Raw genomic sequence first — 18,122 nt, forward strand, 5'->3', positions numbered from 1 at the left:
TGACCTTGCACATTCTCTCTTTTCAGGTAGCAATCCAATTCCCTATTGAATACCTCAGTCGAACCTGCCCCCACCACCCTCTCAGGGAGTCTGTTCCAGACTCCGACCACCCTCTGGGTGAAAATAATTTTCCTCACATCACATTTACTCCTTTTGCCAATCATTTTGAACCTGGGCCTGCTGAGCTTTTCACTTCTCCTTGCCTCCTCCAATGCCCTTCCAGACCATCAGCCTCTAGAGGTCATGGCCGTCAGCGACTGTCTCGCGGTTAGTTATCAGCGTTAACATTCACCATCTTCATATCTCGTTTGCAGGCGTCCTTATGTATTTTAATGAGTGTCTTAAGTAAGGAGAGATGTAGAGATGCAGAGAGGTTTAAGGAGGGAATTCCAGAGTTCAAGACAGTTGGATCGCGGAAAAAGGGATGTGCAAGAGATTAACTCCTGATTGGATTGGATTGGCCCTTCATTAATGAGCTAATGTGACAGATTTATAGGTTATGTGGAAATATTCCTCTGCCCAGTTTTTCAGCCTATTCAAATTAACAGATTTTTTTTTTTATTATTCATTTTTGGGATGTGAGCAATAAACGCTGGCCTAACCAGCGACACCCACATTTCGTAAGTGAATTTTAAAAATTGGATCAAGGCAGGTCAGGTGTTTCTCACGTGTCGGTGCAGACTCGATGGGCCGAAGGGCCTCTTCTGCACGGCGTGATTCTGTGATTTTGCATCTAGTTTTTTTCCAAATTTCAAAAACACAAATAGCAGGTTGAGTTATCTTCCTTGTTTCTTGGGCTCGGTCTATAACACATTAATATTCAAATCTAAAGAAACCTGATCTCACCTCAGATTTATGACTGAATGTGAAAGGGTTTTGTTTCTACATCTTCCCTCCCCCTTGTTGCCTTTTCGCTTATTTTCCAACGTACTAAGGCTGATAGAGATGAGTACTCTGCATTGAATTCAGCTCAGTGAGACACGAGCGTTCCTAAGCACACGCGCACACACGAGGACAAATGTTTTGTAAGCATGCTGTGCTTAATTTCTCCTATTTATTTTTAATCTGAAGCAAAGGCCCCCCAAACTGTGGAAAATTAACCATTATTCAAAAATGTACCAATCTCTGTTAGCTCAAGTGTCCTTTTGCATTGGTCTCAACTGTGTCATTAAGCTCCAGCCAATTTAAGTCAATTTTACGGCAAATTAGCCGCTGAAGCCAATGGGGTTTAGAATGTCTCGCCGCATTTTACGGCCCTGTCCCTGCTGAAAAGGGGCCATAAAATTCTGCCCTTAGCATTCTGGAGACATGCACCATGAGGAGGATGCCATTGGGCCCATCGTGCCTGTGCTGGCTCTTTGAAGGGGCTATCCAATTAGCTCCACCGCACCCCCCTGCTCTTTCCCTATAACCTGGCAAGTTCGCCTCCAAATATTTAGCCCAATCCTCTTTTGCAAGTTATTGAATTTTCTTCCAGTGCACTTTCGGGCAGCGCTTTCCAGATCACAACACCCTGTGTGTGGGGAAAAAAACTTTACACTTCTTTGTCAATGAGCTTCAATTTGTGTCCTCAGTCTTACCAGCTCTCCTGTAAGCGGGAACAGTTCCTCCTTATTTTCATGGCTACGGGGAAATGTCAGGGGAGTGGGACTGGCTGAGGTGCTCTTGCAGAGAGGTGGCACGGACGCAATGGGTCAAATGGCCTCCTCCTGTGCTGTAATCATTCTATGCTTTCTTCTATCTGAGCCCTCCATCGTTTTGAACACCCCCTATTAAAAATCCCCCTTAACCTTCCTGGTCTGAGGAGGAATCAAATGAAGTGAGGACTGGAAAGTCTGATCATGTCCTTGGATCACTTACTCCCCACACCCCTCTACCACACCCCAGCCCTACCTCCATCCAAATCTGTCCCTGGGAAAATCTATTCCCCAATTCACTTACGACTGCCCTATCAAATTCCCAAATTTCTAGCCTTTGGCCCTACCTTCTTCACAACATTTCTGCAGCTACTGAATTACACAACTCTACCCTCGCCTCCACTTTTGATGTCCTGGTCATTAATAAAACCATTACTGTCTCTCACCCTGGCTGTTCCCCTGGTACAGCCTTCATCTCCACCCACTTAAGTCAAAGGGACACAGGCTTGAAGGATGTGAGTGACAACCAGTTTAGCCATCCATCGCTAGTCTGGCTGGACCATTTAAAACACTATGCGGTTCAGCTCTCGTTTGGTAAAACTGTTCACCACTCCAAGATCATCCTGGAATGTAAAGATAACTCCTGACTTTGTTTCTTTACTGCAAACCATCTTCTTAAATCCCTCTCCCCTGCACCCTCCAAACTCACCTCCAACAATAAACACTAGGAGCTCATCAACTTCTTTATCATCATGATCGAGCCCATGAGACCAGCTGCCCTCTGCTGTAACCCTCCCTTCCATTGACCCAAAGGGCAAAACTTCCTTTAATGCTCCCCACCCCCTGCACTAGCCCTGAACTTGCATCTTTCTCTAGATTCCCTCCCATTTCCCCTCATGACCTCCCTGTGCTTATCCTGTCCACAAGACACACCTCCTACTCCCTCGACACTATCCCCACTAAACTGCCGATAACCCAACTCCCCCTCCTGATCCCTCTGTTTGAGGATACTGTACATGGTTTTCTCTCTTCAGGTGCTTTTGAAAATGTTTTTTATTCTTTCATGCGATGTAGGTGTCGCTGGCAAGGCCAGCATTTGTTACCCATCCCTAAGTGCCCTTGAATCTCTGTCATCTCAGGATTACTATCAGTGCCACGTGCTAGCGAGAGTAGCAATAACAGGATATATCGGATGAATACTTGCCTGAAGAAATGGTTGTTAGGGGGGAGGGATTCAGATTCCTGGGACATTGGGATCAGTTCTGGGGAAGGTGGGACCAGTACAAACAGGATGGATCGCATCTGGGCAGGACCAGGACCAATGTCCTTGGTGTTGGGGGTGGCGGGGGGGTTGTTTGCTAGTGCAGTCGGGAGGGTTTAAACTAGAATGGAAGGGGGATGGGAAACTAACCAGGGAGACAGAGGAGGGGGAAACAAGGAAAGAAACGAACGACGGAAAAGTAAGAAGCAAAAGTGGAAGGCAGAAAAAAAAGGGCAAAAAAAAAATGGGGTCATAGTGCAAAATAAAGCTAAGATGACTAACAAGGTTAAAAAGACAAGTCTAAAGGCATCGTACCTTAATGCGCAGCGCAATAAAGTGATTGAATTAACAGCGCAAATAGATATAAACGGTTATGATATAGTTACAATTACGGAGGCATGGCTGCATGGTGACCAAGGATGGGAACTCAACATCCAGGGGTATTCGATATTTAGGAAGGACAGACAAATAGGGAAAGGAGGTGGGGTAGCGCTGTCAGTAAAGGAGGAAATCAATGCAATAGTGAGGAAGGATATTGGCTTGGAAAATCATGATGTGGAATCTGTTTGGGTGGAGGTATGAAATGCCAAGGGGCAGAAAACATTGGTGGGGGTTGTCTATAGGCCCCCAAACTATAATAGAGATGTAAGGGAAGGCATTAAGCAGGAAATTAGAGACGCATGCAATAAGGGTACTTTAATCCACATATAGATTGGACAAACCAAACTAGCAATAATACTGTGGAGGAGGATTTCCTGGAGTGTGTACGTGATGGCTTTTTAGACCAATATATTGAGGAACCAACTGGAAAGCAGGCTACCCTAGACTGGATATTGTGCAATGAGAAAGGATTAATTAACAACCTTGCATGCGCGAGAGAGCGTAGGTCCCGACTCAGGGAATCCCCCCCCCCACCAACCAAGCAGAAGCGCTCAGCGCTTCTGGGTGAGCATCACATGGGGCAGGTCTTAATTGGCCCACCCACATAAAATGGCAGCAGGCACCCAATCAGGGGCGCTGATCAGGTTCACGCTCGCTCCCGGCCGCCTCCACACAACCCCCCCACCGACAACGGTGGGGAGAATTCAGCCCTATGAGTTCACTAGTCGAGTAAACGTGAATTGCACGCCTTCATATACGCTTGTTAGTTGATGCACATTATCAATAATGGAGAGAGACTGACATAAGAACAAACTGTGATTGTTTATTGCACAGATGGCAGAGCACTCAATCCTTGCGTGCTCCCACAACCACCTCTAGCTCTAGACTTAGTTAGCCAGTAGCCCACGCTGTACAGTGATTGGTCAGTACTGTCACATGGTCAGTCCACTTGCATTCTCTTAAAGGTACATGGTACTTCACTTTACCACAACCCTCCCCTTTTACTTAAAAAAATACAGTTGACAAACCTAATAACATGCGAACTATGTACACTAATAACTATTTACAAATCAAGTCTCTCAGGAAGCTTTCTCGGAGGCATTGAGCATCGCAGTTCAACAACATCGGCCGGTTTTTCCGGGACCTCCATTTCAGGGGACAGTGGTCCATTAGGTTCCTCGGTGGATGATGTCACCATCTTCCGGGTGCGGCCATGTTCACTCCTCTGCCCCTCCCCTCCAAGCTGAAACGGATAAGGGACAACAAGCAACAGAGAGAGGAAAAAAAAATGTTTTGTTTTTCTTTTTGTGGGCTGTCAATAATTCCTCTTTTTCTTCCAGCACGTCCTTTTCTCGGTAGCACTGGTCCCTATCTCGGTCTCTTTAATTTCGCTAATGGCTAGACTAGACTCAGGCGCGAGCTGAACATGAGTGAGCTCAATAGTTGGGTTTTCCGACAGCTCTTCTGAGAATTCAGGGTCTTCTAGTTTTAAAACTTCAGGGTTTTTACACAGCTGCTGCTTCAGCTTTTTCAATTCTTTCCTATTCTCATTAATCGTTTCCTGGAGAATCTCATATTGTTGCCCCTTCTCAGCTAATTCGTTCCTTAACTTGGCCAGAAACTCTTCATTTTCTTCTTCGTATCCTTTCAGTGGCACAAATTGGGAGTGGATTGATTCTGTAGCGCATGAAAGTCCTAGAGTAGGTTTTCCTTTTCTTTTCGAAGAATACTGACTTCAGCTTGAACTCTGTCCCAGTGTTACACTTCTACGGACTTCTCGCTTTGGGCCTTTACACACTCATTTGTTTTCCTGCAGTAACGCTTCTAGTTTCCAACTGGGAACTTAGCGGGCCCTCAAGGTTTATCTCTCCCAGTCGGTTCCTTCCGAGGAGACCCGGTCCTCTGCTTGACATTACAAATAGGAGTAATTTTGCAGACTGTTCTTCATACTGGACCTTGACTTGACATATCCCTTTTGGTCTTATTTCTTCACCCGTGTATGTTTTCAGTTCAGTGTCCAAAACTTCCAGTCTTAAAGGATGGATTCCTTTATTCAACCATCTGAATGTATATTCTCTAATGACGGACATTGACACTTCCATCTTAATGGGTTGTCCATTGCCTATAATGACTACTTGGATTGGCTCGGTTACACCCACTTTCAGGTTATATAATGAATGGATGTCTGATTCTATTTCTTCTGGTTCTTCCATGAGACGTATGTCACAATTTCTCCCCTTGTCTTTAAGATGCTGCCTCAGTCTATCTCTACAGTGCCGCCTTATGTGACCATAGCAGTGGCAGAAAAGAATTCGACTTGTTTGAATTGTCGATGGCCCACTGGATGCCTGGACGCATTTCTCTCATTCACTTGGTGGGTTGTCACTGTGCTACCTGCTGTTTTTTACTGATCTGTACATAGGGGGCATTTCCTGCCTTTCTGTGGGGTCCGATGTTCTCACGACTTTTGTTGTCGGTCTGTCCCGCCCCACCAGATGGACGGTGCCATTTTATGTAGCCCTTACAGCTTCCAAATTGCCAACAGCACTCCTCATGGCTTTCGTTAATTCTAATGCCTTACTGAAGTCTAGATTAACTTGGGCTAGCAATCGCCTTTGAATAGTATCATCTCCAATCCCGCACATCATTCAGTCTCTCAACATATCACCAACGGACATTCTGAATTCACCATGCTCAGTTAATGCCTTTAAAATGGTCACATAGTCAGTTATTGTCTCCTCTGGCAGCCTGTTCCTTGAATTGAACTTGAAGCGCTGCATAGTGACTGAGGGCTTTGGTCTCAGGTGGTTTCGTACAGTTTTTATTAACTCGTTGAAAGTCAGGGGGTGTTAGGTGATGTGAGGCTGTGGATCAGCCAATCATTTTGCTCCCGCATGTGGACAAAAGAATCACCCCCTTTTCCTCCCCCCATAATGTTGTTAGTGATGCAAAAGAAAACTGAGATTTCGACATACTGAGACCAGTCATTTCAAATGGGGTCGAATGGATTGACACGCCCGAACTGCGGCATCGTGAACGACTGCAAGGGGACTGTGCTCCCAATGGCTTCCCAGTTAATGACGAATTCAGGGGTTTGGCTTACCGCGGCTTTTTTTGATTGCTGTTGATCGATTCGCATTTTGCCTTCTGCAGAGTTGCCCCTCTCTCTGGGGGGTCTCTCATAATTTTCTGTCCATTACCATTTTTCTGGCATGTACTTCTTTAAATGTATTGCCGCTTTAAGAGCAGTCACTGTTTCTTTTCAACTCCGTCTCTGCAGCCGTCGGCTTTTCTGTGCTGTGTTTCATGTTCTTTTCGAGTCTTGGCTGGATGCCCGCGATTGCTATTTTTTCTTTTCCCTTTTTGTAAAATTAAAACTGCAGCGTTGCTTTCTGCTCTGATTGCCGCCTATTTTATAACATAAGTACAGATTCTCTTTCTAATATTTTTCTCACCCGTCTTGTGGGTGCTCACTCAGGGGTCTTACAATTTTGCTATTTTCATCCTCGTCGCCAGTTTTATGTCTTGAGTCTATGAGCTCACTAGTCAAGTAAACTTGAATTGAACGCCTTCATACACACCTGCTAATTGATGCTCGCTTTCAATAATAGAGAGAGACCGACATAAGAACAAACTGTGATTGTTTATTGCACCTGAAGGCAAAGCACTAAATCCTTGCGTGCTCCCACAACCACCTCCAGCTCTAGACTTACTTAACTAGTAGCCCATGCTCTGATTGGTCAGTACTGTCACATGGTTAGTCCACTTGCATTTTCTTAAAGGTACATGGTGCTCCACTCTGCCACAAAATCCCACATCTGCGCTCGCTGACTTAATTTGGCTCTTGGTAAGGCAATGTCTTAAGTTTAAAATTCCCATCTTTGTTTTCAAATCCATCCACGTTCACACCCCTCCCTATCTCTGTAAGTTCTTCCAGCCCTACAACCTTCCAAGATCTCTGCGCTCCTCTAATCCTGTCCTCTTGACCGCCCCCCCCGATTTTAATCGCCCCACTATCGGTGGCTGTGCCTTCAGCTGCCTGAGCCCCAAGCTCTGGAATTCCCTCCCTCCCCCTCTCCGCCTCCCTAGCTCGCTTTCCCCCTTTCAGACCCTCCTTAAAACCTCCTTCTTTGACCAAGTCTTTGTTTATCTGACCTAATTGTCCCCTTTTGTAGCTAACCATCGTATTATCTTTAATACGCGGAGAGTTATTGGTCCTTCGATCACATTTACGATATAATTTATTGTGAGGGGAAAAAAATCTGTTACTTGGTAACCAGGTTCACCTCGAGTCCATTTTTTTAAGGACCTCAGAGAGAAGTGTGCATTTTAACAAAAACAACCTAAGAAGCTTTCAATTTCATCAAAAAGTTTTGTGTTACCAGCTGAGCCAGCAGACAAATGAGACATTGTTTGATTTCCCTCACACCCCACCTCTACCTCTCCCCCTGAGCGGCAAGTCCTCACATTGAAATCAATCTGCTGTTGCCGCTTCCGCGTCGCTTTTCATTTCCATGCTCTTTTGGGAGGCTAGGCACTCTGAACGGAATGCATTCTCCCATCCACAGAGGGTCCATTGTGCCTTCCCAGTCAATGGGCAGGAGCTGCTTGCAAATCAAGTACATTCACTCTGTCAGTCGCCCATGATCAAACTTTTTGTAAATTGACCAACAGCATCTACCATCCACCCCCACAACCCACCCACGCCCCACCACCACCACCATCACCACTACCACCCCCTACTCCAATGCAACTGGCCTCAGTGCAGCTGTTAAACCACAGGGTCCTGAGAGGACAGTTAACCTATTTAAAGTGTAAAGGTCAGTGTGAGCCGTGGTTCAGTTGGTATCGTCGCGTCATGCTTTCAAGTCCCAACCCCAGAGACATAAGAAGCGGGGCCAGGAGTGGGCCATTCGGCCTGCTCTGGCCTGCTGCACCATTCAATGAGATCATGGCTGAGGTGACGTTAAAACCAATTTCCTGTCTAGCCCCACCCCCTCCCCTCCCATTCCCACCCCTTGTCAGTCAAAAATCTGTCTAACTCAGCCTTGAATACACTCAATGGCCCGGCCTCCACATGCTTGCTGGGGAGGTGGAGAGGGGAAGAATTCCGAACACTAAGGACTGTCAGAAAATCTTTTTCCTCATCTCTGACTTAAATGGGACACCACCCCTTATTTTGAAACTGTGTTCCCTCATTCTAGGCCAGAATATCGCCGTCGGCATGCGGGGGGTGGGCCAGGCACGCTGATGCGCGATCACATCGGGCGTGCGTCCCAACGTCATCGCGCGGCATTCAGATCTTCCGTTTGGCGGGCGCGTGCCAGAGGAGGCCGTGCGCCCACCGAACTGTCAAAGGCCTGTTAAGGCCCCTTAGGGAAGTAATTTAGAGAATTAACAGCACTGCCCGTCCAACCTTAAGGTTGTCGGGGGCAGGGGAAGAGCCCAAGCGGCCTTCGCGTTTTTCAGGAAACCTCATCCACGGGCTGGATGCGGCTTCCTGAAGGTTTTAATAAAACCAATAAATAAATTCTGCTAAATTAACAAACATGTCCCAGCTCCATGTGACACTGTTACAGGAGGGGACGTGCGTCCAAATAATTTATCTCTTTCTTTATTAAAAAACTTCAATATGTACTTCATCCCCCGGAGGCAGCTCCATGCCTCAGGGAGAATTCTGCACTCCTTTGTGCACATGCGCGAAAGAGCGCAGGCCCCCGACTCTCCCTCCTCCACCCCCACCCGCATAGGTAGCACTGAGCGCTACCGGCCGTGAGTCACGCTGGGCGGACCAACTAAGGCCCGCGCACATAAAATGGCGGTACGCAGTCCATCGAGGGCGGCGATCGGCTCTGTGCCCACCTGTGCCCGCTCCCGTCCAGCCCAGCCCACCCGACACAGGTAAGCTTCTGGCCCTAGATTCTCCCACAAGAAGAAACATCTTCTCAGCCTCTAACCTGTCAAGTCCTCTCTGAATCTTATCTGCTTCGATAAGATCACCTCTCATTCTTCTCTCTTCTAAACTCCAATGAGTACAGGCCCAACCTGCTCAACCTTTCCTCATAAGGCAACCCCTTCACCCCAGGAATCGGCCTGCTGAAGCTTCTCTGAACTGCTTCCAATGTAAGCATATCCCTCCCTACATTAAGTTGTACACAGTACTCCAGGTGTGGTCACACCAATGCCTTGTACAGTTGCAGCAAGACTGTTCTATTTGGTGGGCAAAATGGCCTCCTCCTGAACCCTTTTGTTCACAAAGAAATGACATCAGAGGTCACATAGCTCAGAGGTCAAATGATCATGGCAAGCTATAATACACGACATGCACAGTGCACGAAAGGCAAAGCACCTCCCCAGATATCGCCGTTTCATAAGAAGAAAAAAACACATTACAATCCTGCACTCGTTATGATCTGGCACTGCAAGGTGCCCGCATACACAGTCTATAGAGAAAGTCATCAGGCACAAAGAAAAACTGCTCCTTCTAGTCTGTTCCACTTTTCTCTGCCTCTACCCAAGTATTGCACACACAATCATTAAAGCATTCAGGTCTTCTAAAGACCCGCTCGTGGATGGTTGCTGCTTGTTTAGTGTCTGCTGGCTCCTGGGGTGAGGTTGCTGCTCCGGGGAATGTTGATACCATGCCGAGGGTTGCAGTTGACCTGTTGCATCTGTTGGGGAGCAGTTGATCTCTGGGCCTGATGGTCGTTCCGTTCCTTGTCCAGCTGGCGAAATCAACTCTTGTTCCTCAGCCGATTGTTGCGGTAGAGCAGCAGCTTCTTCCTGTCGCAAGTATGTGGCTGCGGCTACCACGATATACTTTGTCGTTCACGTTCACCGTGTATGATCAGGGAGACGACTGCTTTGCACAGGTTCTGAGTTGCCAAGTGGGATTACTTTTGTTGACTGCACCCTGACTGGCTCTCCAACTCCCAACTCTGGTGATGATTCAACCATTTTTATCAAAGTCAAATCTGGCTTTCTGTTGTTTCGCTTTGATTTTGTCACTCACTCCTGTTACTGTTTCTGGCTTCAGTAGTTTCTTAGCTATCGGACGAGCAATCTGGTTGCTAATGACATTAGCCACTGGGCGGGGTTACTTTTCCATGCTTTGTCCATGCGAAACACTGCAAATCACTTTTGGCACATGGAGGGTTTACCAGCCCAAGCTTTTCACTTGTATCAGCTTAGATGAAGGGATTTTGTTCAGTGTCCACTATCTGGGACTATAGGTCTTTTTTTCCCCCATGACATTGGTTTCTGAGCTTAGTTTATCCCCTTGGGTTGATCATTGCTCCATCACACAGCCTCAGCTTTACCTGTGATGACTTCAGTTTCTGGTCACCATCTTGAGTAGCCTCACAGCGGTCTGGGGATCTCATGGCAGGAATTTTCCGGATGGCGGGTCTTGCCTCCCACCATGATTCCCCGCCTCCTCCGTCTGCCACGCTGTAAATTTATGTTCCAATGAGCGTTGATTGGCGGCAGGTGAGGTTTCCTCCCCTCACTCGGGAGGAAGTCCCGCCTTAGAGAGGTGCCGGCCAATCTGATTGGTCGGCAGTTCTCCAGTCCCCTCAGCAACAGTGCTGCAGTGGACGGAGAAGGAACTTCATGAGGAGGCCCGAGACCAAGTCTGGAAACTGGACGAAAAGGTAAGTTGCAGGAGTCCCAGGGCAGGGAGGGTAGGTAAGGCTTTAGGGGGGGTCACTTGGGGGGGATGCCAGAGGTGGTGGGAGAGGTCTGGAGGTCACTGGACCATAAGGGGGTGTTGGGGGGTCAGAATGGGGCTTCTGATGGAGACGCCCCCCACCCTTCCCGCCCGAGATCCAGGTTTGGTTATTTACGGCCTTCCCCCATGGACACATAATGGTCCCACCAGCCTAAAAATTGAGGCTGGTGGGAAACGGCCCTTAAGTGGCCATTAACTGGCCACCTGAGGGCTTCAACTGGGGCAAGGGTGGGCTTCCCATCTGAGGCCTTGTCCAGCCCAGCATAAAATCACTGTGGGGTCTGGGCAGGCAAGAACCTGGAGGGAATCCCACCCCTGCAATTTCACACCCCCACCTCCCGTCCAAAAGCCCACTGTCGGGGGAGCATAAAATTCAGGCCCATGATGTTGCACGTGGGACCCGTGCCTACCTGACACTTCACATTAACTTGACCCTCGCCCTCGGCAGCCATCATTCTAATAGTCACAAACTATTTTTTACCTTGATTCTTGATGGTGCCAACCTCTTCTAGGGTGTAGAGTGAGTTGTCAGAATCATCATCCGACAAGCCCCATTCTGACTTGGGGTGACCCCCTCCATCCCCCCTTATGGCCCAGTGACCTCCAGACCTCTCCCAGACCTCTCCCAGACCCCCGGCATCTCCCCCAAGCGACCCACCCCCACCCCCCCACCAAAGCCTTACCTACCCTCCCTGCCTTGGGACCATCTTTATAGACTTGCTTTTTTCCTTTCCACCAAAACACTTGCGTACAAAATGATCCAGTTTCTTGCAGTCAGTGCACTGCCTTCCCTGCACAGGACATGCTTCCTTTCCTCTTGTGTGGTGTCTTCCGCAATATTTACATTCCAGTACTCCGTCCTCGGTCTTTCTGTAAATAGTTCTTCCTTTATGACATTGTCTTGCGCTTGGAGGGCCTGAACTGCCTCTCAGCTGAGTGCAAAGCCTCACCAGCCCTCTCATCAATACTCTTCAGCTGAAGATTGGCCACTTCAGATCTTGAGCACACGTCAATAGCTTTGTTGAGAGGAAGTTTCCTTCTCTCAGCAGGCGTGTTCTCATGGAGTGGGGGGTGGAGGTGGGGGGTGGATCTCTCGTTTCTAAGGCAACCCCATCCCTGCCCCGATCATCCTTCAGCTGTTCAAACTCACAAGATTCAGCTAGGTGTCTCAGTACAGTCATGTACTGATCAATCTTGTCCCTCTCTTCCTGAATTCTGGTGTTGTACATGTAGCGTTAATAAATAACGTTAGTAGAGGGTTCAGAGTAGGTCTTCAAGGCCTCCAACATTTCACAAGACTGGCTTTTCTGCTCTTCAGTGAGGTCTAGGGTGCACTCGTGCCCAGCAATGTCCTTATTGCTGCTCTTATTTGTTCAGGTTTATTGTCTAAATCTTTGGAAATTTCATATTTCTGCCATTGAGACTGGAAGAATTTCCCATTTATTATCACATCTCCCTTCATCTCATCATAGGAGCCAACACTGGAATATTCAAAGCCATATTGACTCACCCAGCAGTCAATGTACTGTACAAAGTTGCAGATTGACGTTTTCATTATTCTCTGCTGTTTTGTGCTGGCTCTCTTACAGCTATCAAGATCCATTCGATTTCAGCCGCCCACTCCTAACACCATGTTCCATGTGGCAGGCAAAATAACTTCTGCATTAGTCCTTTATTCTCAAAGGAATGACATCAGAGCTCACTTGACTCAGATTCACATGATTATGTCAAGCCACAACACACAATGTACACAAGGCTAAGGCATTTCACCAAACAAAGACTTTCCTACTTTTATACTTCACCCTTTGTGAACTCATGGCTGACACTCCAGTGCAGCGCTGAGGAAATGCTGCACTGTCAGAGATGCCACTTTTCAGGTGAAATGTCTACCCTCTCAGGTGGATGTTTAAGATCCCACAGCATTGCTTTAAACAAGAGCAGTGAAGCTATACCTGCCATCCTGGCCAATATTTATTTATTTTTCAGTCAGCATCACAAAAGCACACTATCTGCTTATTATTGTATTGCTGTTTGTGGGAGCTTGCTGTGCTTAATTTGGCTGATGCAATGCCTCATTACACTTCAAAAGTACTTCATTGACTGTAAAACGCTTTTGGAAATCCTGAGGTCACGAATGGTGCTATAGAAATTAAGCCTTTCTTTTTGACTGATTAATGAAAAGTAGTAGTTTCTTAAACAGTTTGAAACAGGCACTCCTCCAGTGCTAGTGTTCATTTCTCTTGTCCATTATCTTTATCAGTAGCACTCAGAATCGTCTGATTTCTCTGACCTTTGGCTGACTCACCACGAGACGTGATTGTCTGCACACCAGGCCAGTTGAACTTGAGGCCGAAACCCAAGTTGCCAAGTGTGGAACCTGTTCCACTACTTTTATTCTTTCACAGGATGTGGGCATCGCTGGCTGGGCCCTGCATTTGTTGCCCATCCCTAGCCGCCCTTGAGAAGGTGGTGGTGAGCTGCCTTCTTGAACCGCTGCAGTCCCTGTGGTGTAGGTACACCCACAGCCCAGTTAGGGAGAGAATTCTAGGATCTTGACCCAGCGACAGTGAAGGAACGGCGATATATTTCCAAGTCAATATGGTGAGTGGCTTGGAGGTGGCGGTGTTCCCATGTGTCTGCTGTCCTTGTCCTCCTAGGTGGTAGAGGTCACGGGTTTGGAAGGTGCTGTCAAAGGAGACTTGGTGATTTGCTGCAGTGCATCTTGTAGATGTTACACACTGCTACCACTGTGCGTCGGTGGTGGAGGGAGCGAATATTTAAGGTGGTGGTGAGTATTCTATCACACTCCTGACTTGTGCCTTATAGATGGTGGACAGGCTTTGGGGAGTTACTCACAGAATTCCCAGCCTCTGACCTGCTCTTGTAGCCACAGTATTTATATGACTAGTCCAGTTCAGTTTCTGATCAATGGTAACCCCCAGAATGTTGATAGTGGGGGATTCAGCAATGGTAATGTCATTGAATGTCAAGGGGAAATGGTTAGGTTCCCCTTTGTTGGAGATGGCCATTGCCTGGCACTTGTGTGGTTCAAATGTTACTTGTCCGATTGAGGGACCTGGCATTGGAAAGGGGGTCTCCGTGTGTGTGTGTGTGTGTGTGTGTGTGTGTGCGTGTGATTTAATTGAATTGAAGACAGTGGGCATGGAGGTTTGGAAGTCTCAAAAGAAGATAGGTAGAGAGGGGTTTGAAATGCTAAGTATGGAAACATGGCTGAAGTCTTAAAGGAGAATGAAAAGCTACGTGGAGAGATCCTGTCTACATCTAGCAGAAGCTGGCAAAACACCCTCAGATACGCCTCCAGCCATGACTGCATAAGCCTGCTGCATCCAACCTTAAAGGTGATAACTGTGCTGGCTTGTCCTTTTAACTTTAAATCTATTTTTTGACTGCTGCCTTACAAGGGGGTGTATTTGGGAGTCAGGTTAGGTTGGAATTTTAGTATTTACTGTAGTATTAAGTAACTGGAGTCTTATGTATGTGCTTGACATCTTTTCTTTTGTTAATAAATATTTTAATTTTTAAATTTTAAAACTCTAAAAGTCTTGTTGGACTCATCACACCTGAATTCAGTGCACACATCTCAAAATAAATACAAATTGCAAAACTGTTGTGATAATACGATCAAGTTTCCCTGGTGGATTTGAACTGACTGGCACACATCATCTGCCATATCATAACACCCCTGCCTTACACCCAAACCGCCTCCCCTCCTCACAGGTGATCTCCTCCCAGCGATTCCCAACCTGCCCACACTCACTTCTACCGGTGGATCCATCAGAGATCCCCAGGGTAGATCCAACTGTAGCGTCAGCACTGGAGAGCTGCTGGCCTTTGATTGGCCGGCAGTTCTTGGGGTCAGGACTTCTACCTGACTGGGCTTAATCCAACAGGAGGCCCGACACTGCCCAGGTAAGTGCCTGATTGGAACAAAGTAGCCTCGGGCCCTCTGTAGAGAGGGTGACGCGGGGCTCCCACTGGTTCTCCATCGCCCACTTTTAATGCTGGCCATGGAGAAGTGGAGAGGGCTGGGGAGGGAACTCCAGAGCTTGGGGCCCAGGCAACTGAAGACATGGGCACCAACGCTGGAGCGATGGAAATCAAGGGACGATCAAAAGGTCAGAATGAGATGAGCCGCAGAGATCTCAGAGGGGTATGGAGAAGAACATGGAGGGATTTGAAAACAAGGATGAGGATTTTAAAATCGAGGTGTTGCTCAACCAGGAGCCAGTGTAGGCCAGCAAGCACAGAGGTGACAGGGCAACGGGACTTGGTGCAAGTTAGGAAACAGGTAGCAGAGCTTTGGATAAGCTCGAGTTTAATGGCAGGCCAATTCCCTCCTGGGGTTATTTTTAACTTGAATGTGAAGTGAAGATCAGTGTGGTATTTTAATGATTAATATTAGTTGGTCTCAGACTCTGTGGAGATAGTAGTGCTCCTAACATTCTTCACTGGATTTAAAGCTGTTGGTACCTGTTTGGCGAATGAACACTATTCAACAACTAGGATCTCCACCTGCAACACTTTAAAGGTAGAAATAACAGAAACAGAGGGGTGCAAACTGGAATGATCACTTTCTCTATGCCCTGAAGTGTGCCCAGAATTGGCCACAGACGCTCAGGTCTAATTGCTGTGGTGGGCCCACTCTGGGCGAGTCACATGTAGGTCAGACCAGGTAAGGATGGCAGATTTCCTTCCCTAAAGGACATTAGTGAACCAGATGGGTTTTTATGACAATAGTTTCATGGTCATCATCAGACTTTTAATTCTAGAGTTTTATTGAATTCAAATTTCACCATCTGCCGTGGTGGGATTCGAACCCTGGTCCCCAGAGCATTACCCTGGGTCTTCTGGAATATTAGTCCAGTGACAATACCACTGTTCCACTGCCTCCCCAGTTTGCCAGTTAATCAGAGGCTGGAAGCTCTATTGAACAGCAGAGTCACTGGGGAGGCAGTAGCTGCAACCGGTATGACACCCACCTGAGGCCCAGGATCATCGCTGGATCCCAGGCCACAGGTGAGTGACGACGGAAGGTGTGGGGGGTGGTGGGGGGGGAGGAAGGAGAGGGGTCAGCAGCAAGTGCAGGAGGATGGCTTTAAATGGGCCCCCACTTCATGATGCGGGGTCCCTCGATTAGGCACTGATTGCCTTCGAACGAGAGAGCTTCCACAGGAGCCGGCCATCAATCCCACACTCCCTGCGCGGGGAGACCCTGCCCACAGCTGGGTTAATACAAGCGGCTGCAGGTTGAGGCCCTTAAAGCGAGCATTAATTGCCCACTTAAGGACCTCAGTTAGCAGCAGGGCAAGAAGGCCATCCACAGGCCTTACCGTTGTTAATGTTCTTCTTTTCTTCGATGTGAATGTACTAATCATATAGAAGGATTGGTGAAACAATAATGTGGGTTTTTTTATTTGAAGATAAAGCTTTATACAGATAAAGTTAACTAAGAGGCTAAGCATAGTGCATCTAATCTCTACCCTGTTGCTTGCTGACTGAATGCAAGTCATGGCACTGATACACCACACCCTGCCTTGAGGTGTGTAGTGAGTGACAATGCTTTAAGATACACCACCTTAAATGGATATGTCATTACATGACAGCATTCACCGTGGACTTAATCGGTGTGGAGGCTGGATGGCGGCAGTGTCCACACCTGATATCCGGCCTCCCGCCTGGTTAAATGCCCCCCCTGCAACCACCAAGCTTAACCATAGTGAAGGGCATTAAATTCCGCCTATAATGTATGAGGCTGTTATGTTCTACTTGCTCGCGAACCAGTTGCACGTTTATCTGTCGGCAGGCGAGTTGATTACAATATACGGCAGACGCAGAGACCAATGTGAAATGAAGCACGTGCTATTTATTTACACAGGCAGAGCACTAACACGATGCGTACTTCAGCAACCAGACCCTACCCTTGACTAACATTAATATGGTAGCCCGTGCTACACAGCTATTGGGTCTTACAGTCACATGGTCAATCTGCCCACAGTCTCTTAAAGGTGTATTACACCTCAGATTACCACAGAGACAAACTTAACAACCTGCTAATGGTAAATAAAATGGGAAAAGGCGCGCAATGAATTCCCATTTAGACATGTTTGGCGGGCTCAATAGGCGTGCAGCGATGACGATCATGATTTTTCATTACATCGTAACTTCCCTTTGATTAGAATGCAGGAAATCCCTCAGGCATGAAGGGAAGCTGAACCTTGCCTTCCAGGGGTTTCAGTAGTTCTGACCTTGAGACAATTTCCGTCCCTTTGAGCTGGTGATAATTAGAGCTGATGCGGTGACCAAGACGGTCAGAGGATCGTTCAGAGAGAGACACACACACACACACACACACACACACAGAAGGGCATTGGTCAAAGGGCATTGGTCAAAGGTGTATGGCTGCCGTCTCTTAACGGTGACAGGTAAATGTAAAAAGGCAATGTTTATTGGTCACGGATGAAACCAATTATTTGTTAATCACCTGTATATAATGTGGGAAAAGCAATGATCCGATGACATCTCACAAAAGTGGGGAGAATGGCAACATGAGCCTGGAGGAGGGTTTACATCAAATGTTTGGGGGACATTGTTGAAAAAAAAACTATGTATGTTCTGTGTATCCTATGTATGTGTGTAAAGTTGCGTGGAGGAACTGGAGAAGCTGTGATTGTTCTCCTTAAAGCAGAGGAGCATGTTCAAAATCACGAGGGGTCCTGATGGAGTTTAGAAGAATGAGAGGAATATCTTTTTGAATCATATAAGATCCTGAGCGGACTTGGTAGGGCGTTTGCCCTGTGGGAGAGACTAGAACTAGGGGACACGGTTTAAAACCAAGAGGTCTCCCATTTAAGACGGAGATGAGGAGAAGTTCTTTCTCACACAGGGTCGTTAGTCTGTGGAATTCTTTTTCCCAGAAAGTAGTGGACACTGGGTCATTGAATACTTCCAGCTTTACAAGGAGGCGGTGCCATAGTGCTTTTGCCACTGACCAGTATTCCAGAAACCAGGGGTTCCAATCCCACCACGGCAGATGGTGAAATTTTAATTCAATAAAAAAAATCTGGAATTAAAAGTCTGATGATGACCATTGAAC

General features: G+C 47.2%; 1 protein-coding gene across 1 annotated transcript in view; it reads left to right on the forward strand.

The window, feature by feature from the left end:
* The first annotated feature begins 9,094 nt into the window (after positions 1-9,094).
* The window catches only part of LOC144680109 (carbohydrate sulfotransferase 9-like), a 110,798-nt gene continuing 101,770 nt past the window's right edge, over positions 9,095-18,122 (forward strand). The window contains exon 1 of the mRNA XM_078541254.1: positions 9,095-9,180. Within this exon, the coding sequence (XP_078397380.1) occupies positions 9,095-9,180 (86 nt within the window). The remainder of the gene's footprint in view (positions 9,181-18,122) is intronic.

Source organism: Cetorhinus maximus, chromosome 4, assembly GCF_964194155.1.
Source record: "Cetorhinus maximus chromosome 4, sCetMax3.hap1.1, whole genome shotgun sequence".
In the NCBI taxonomy this organism is placed as follows: domain Eukaryota; kingdom Metazoa; phylum Chordata; class Chondrichthyes; order Lamniformes; family Cetorhinidae; genus Cetorhinus; species Cetorhinus maximus.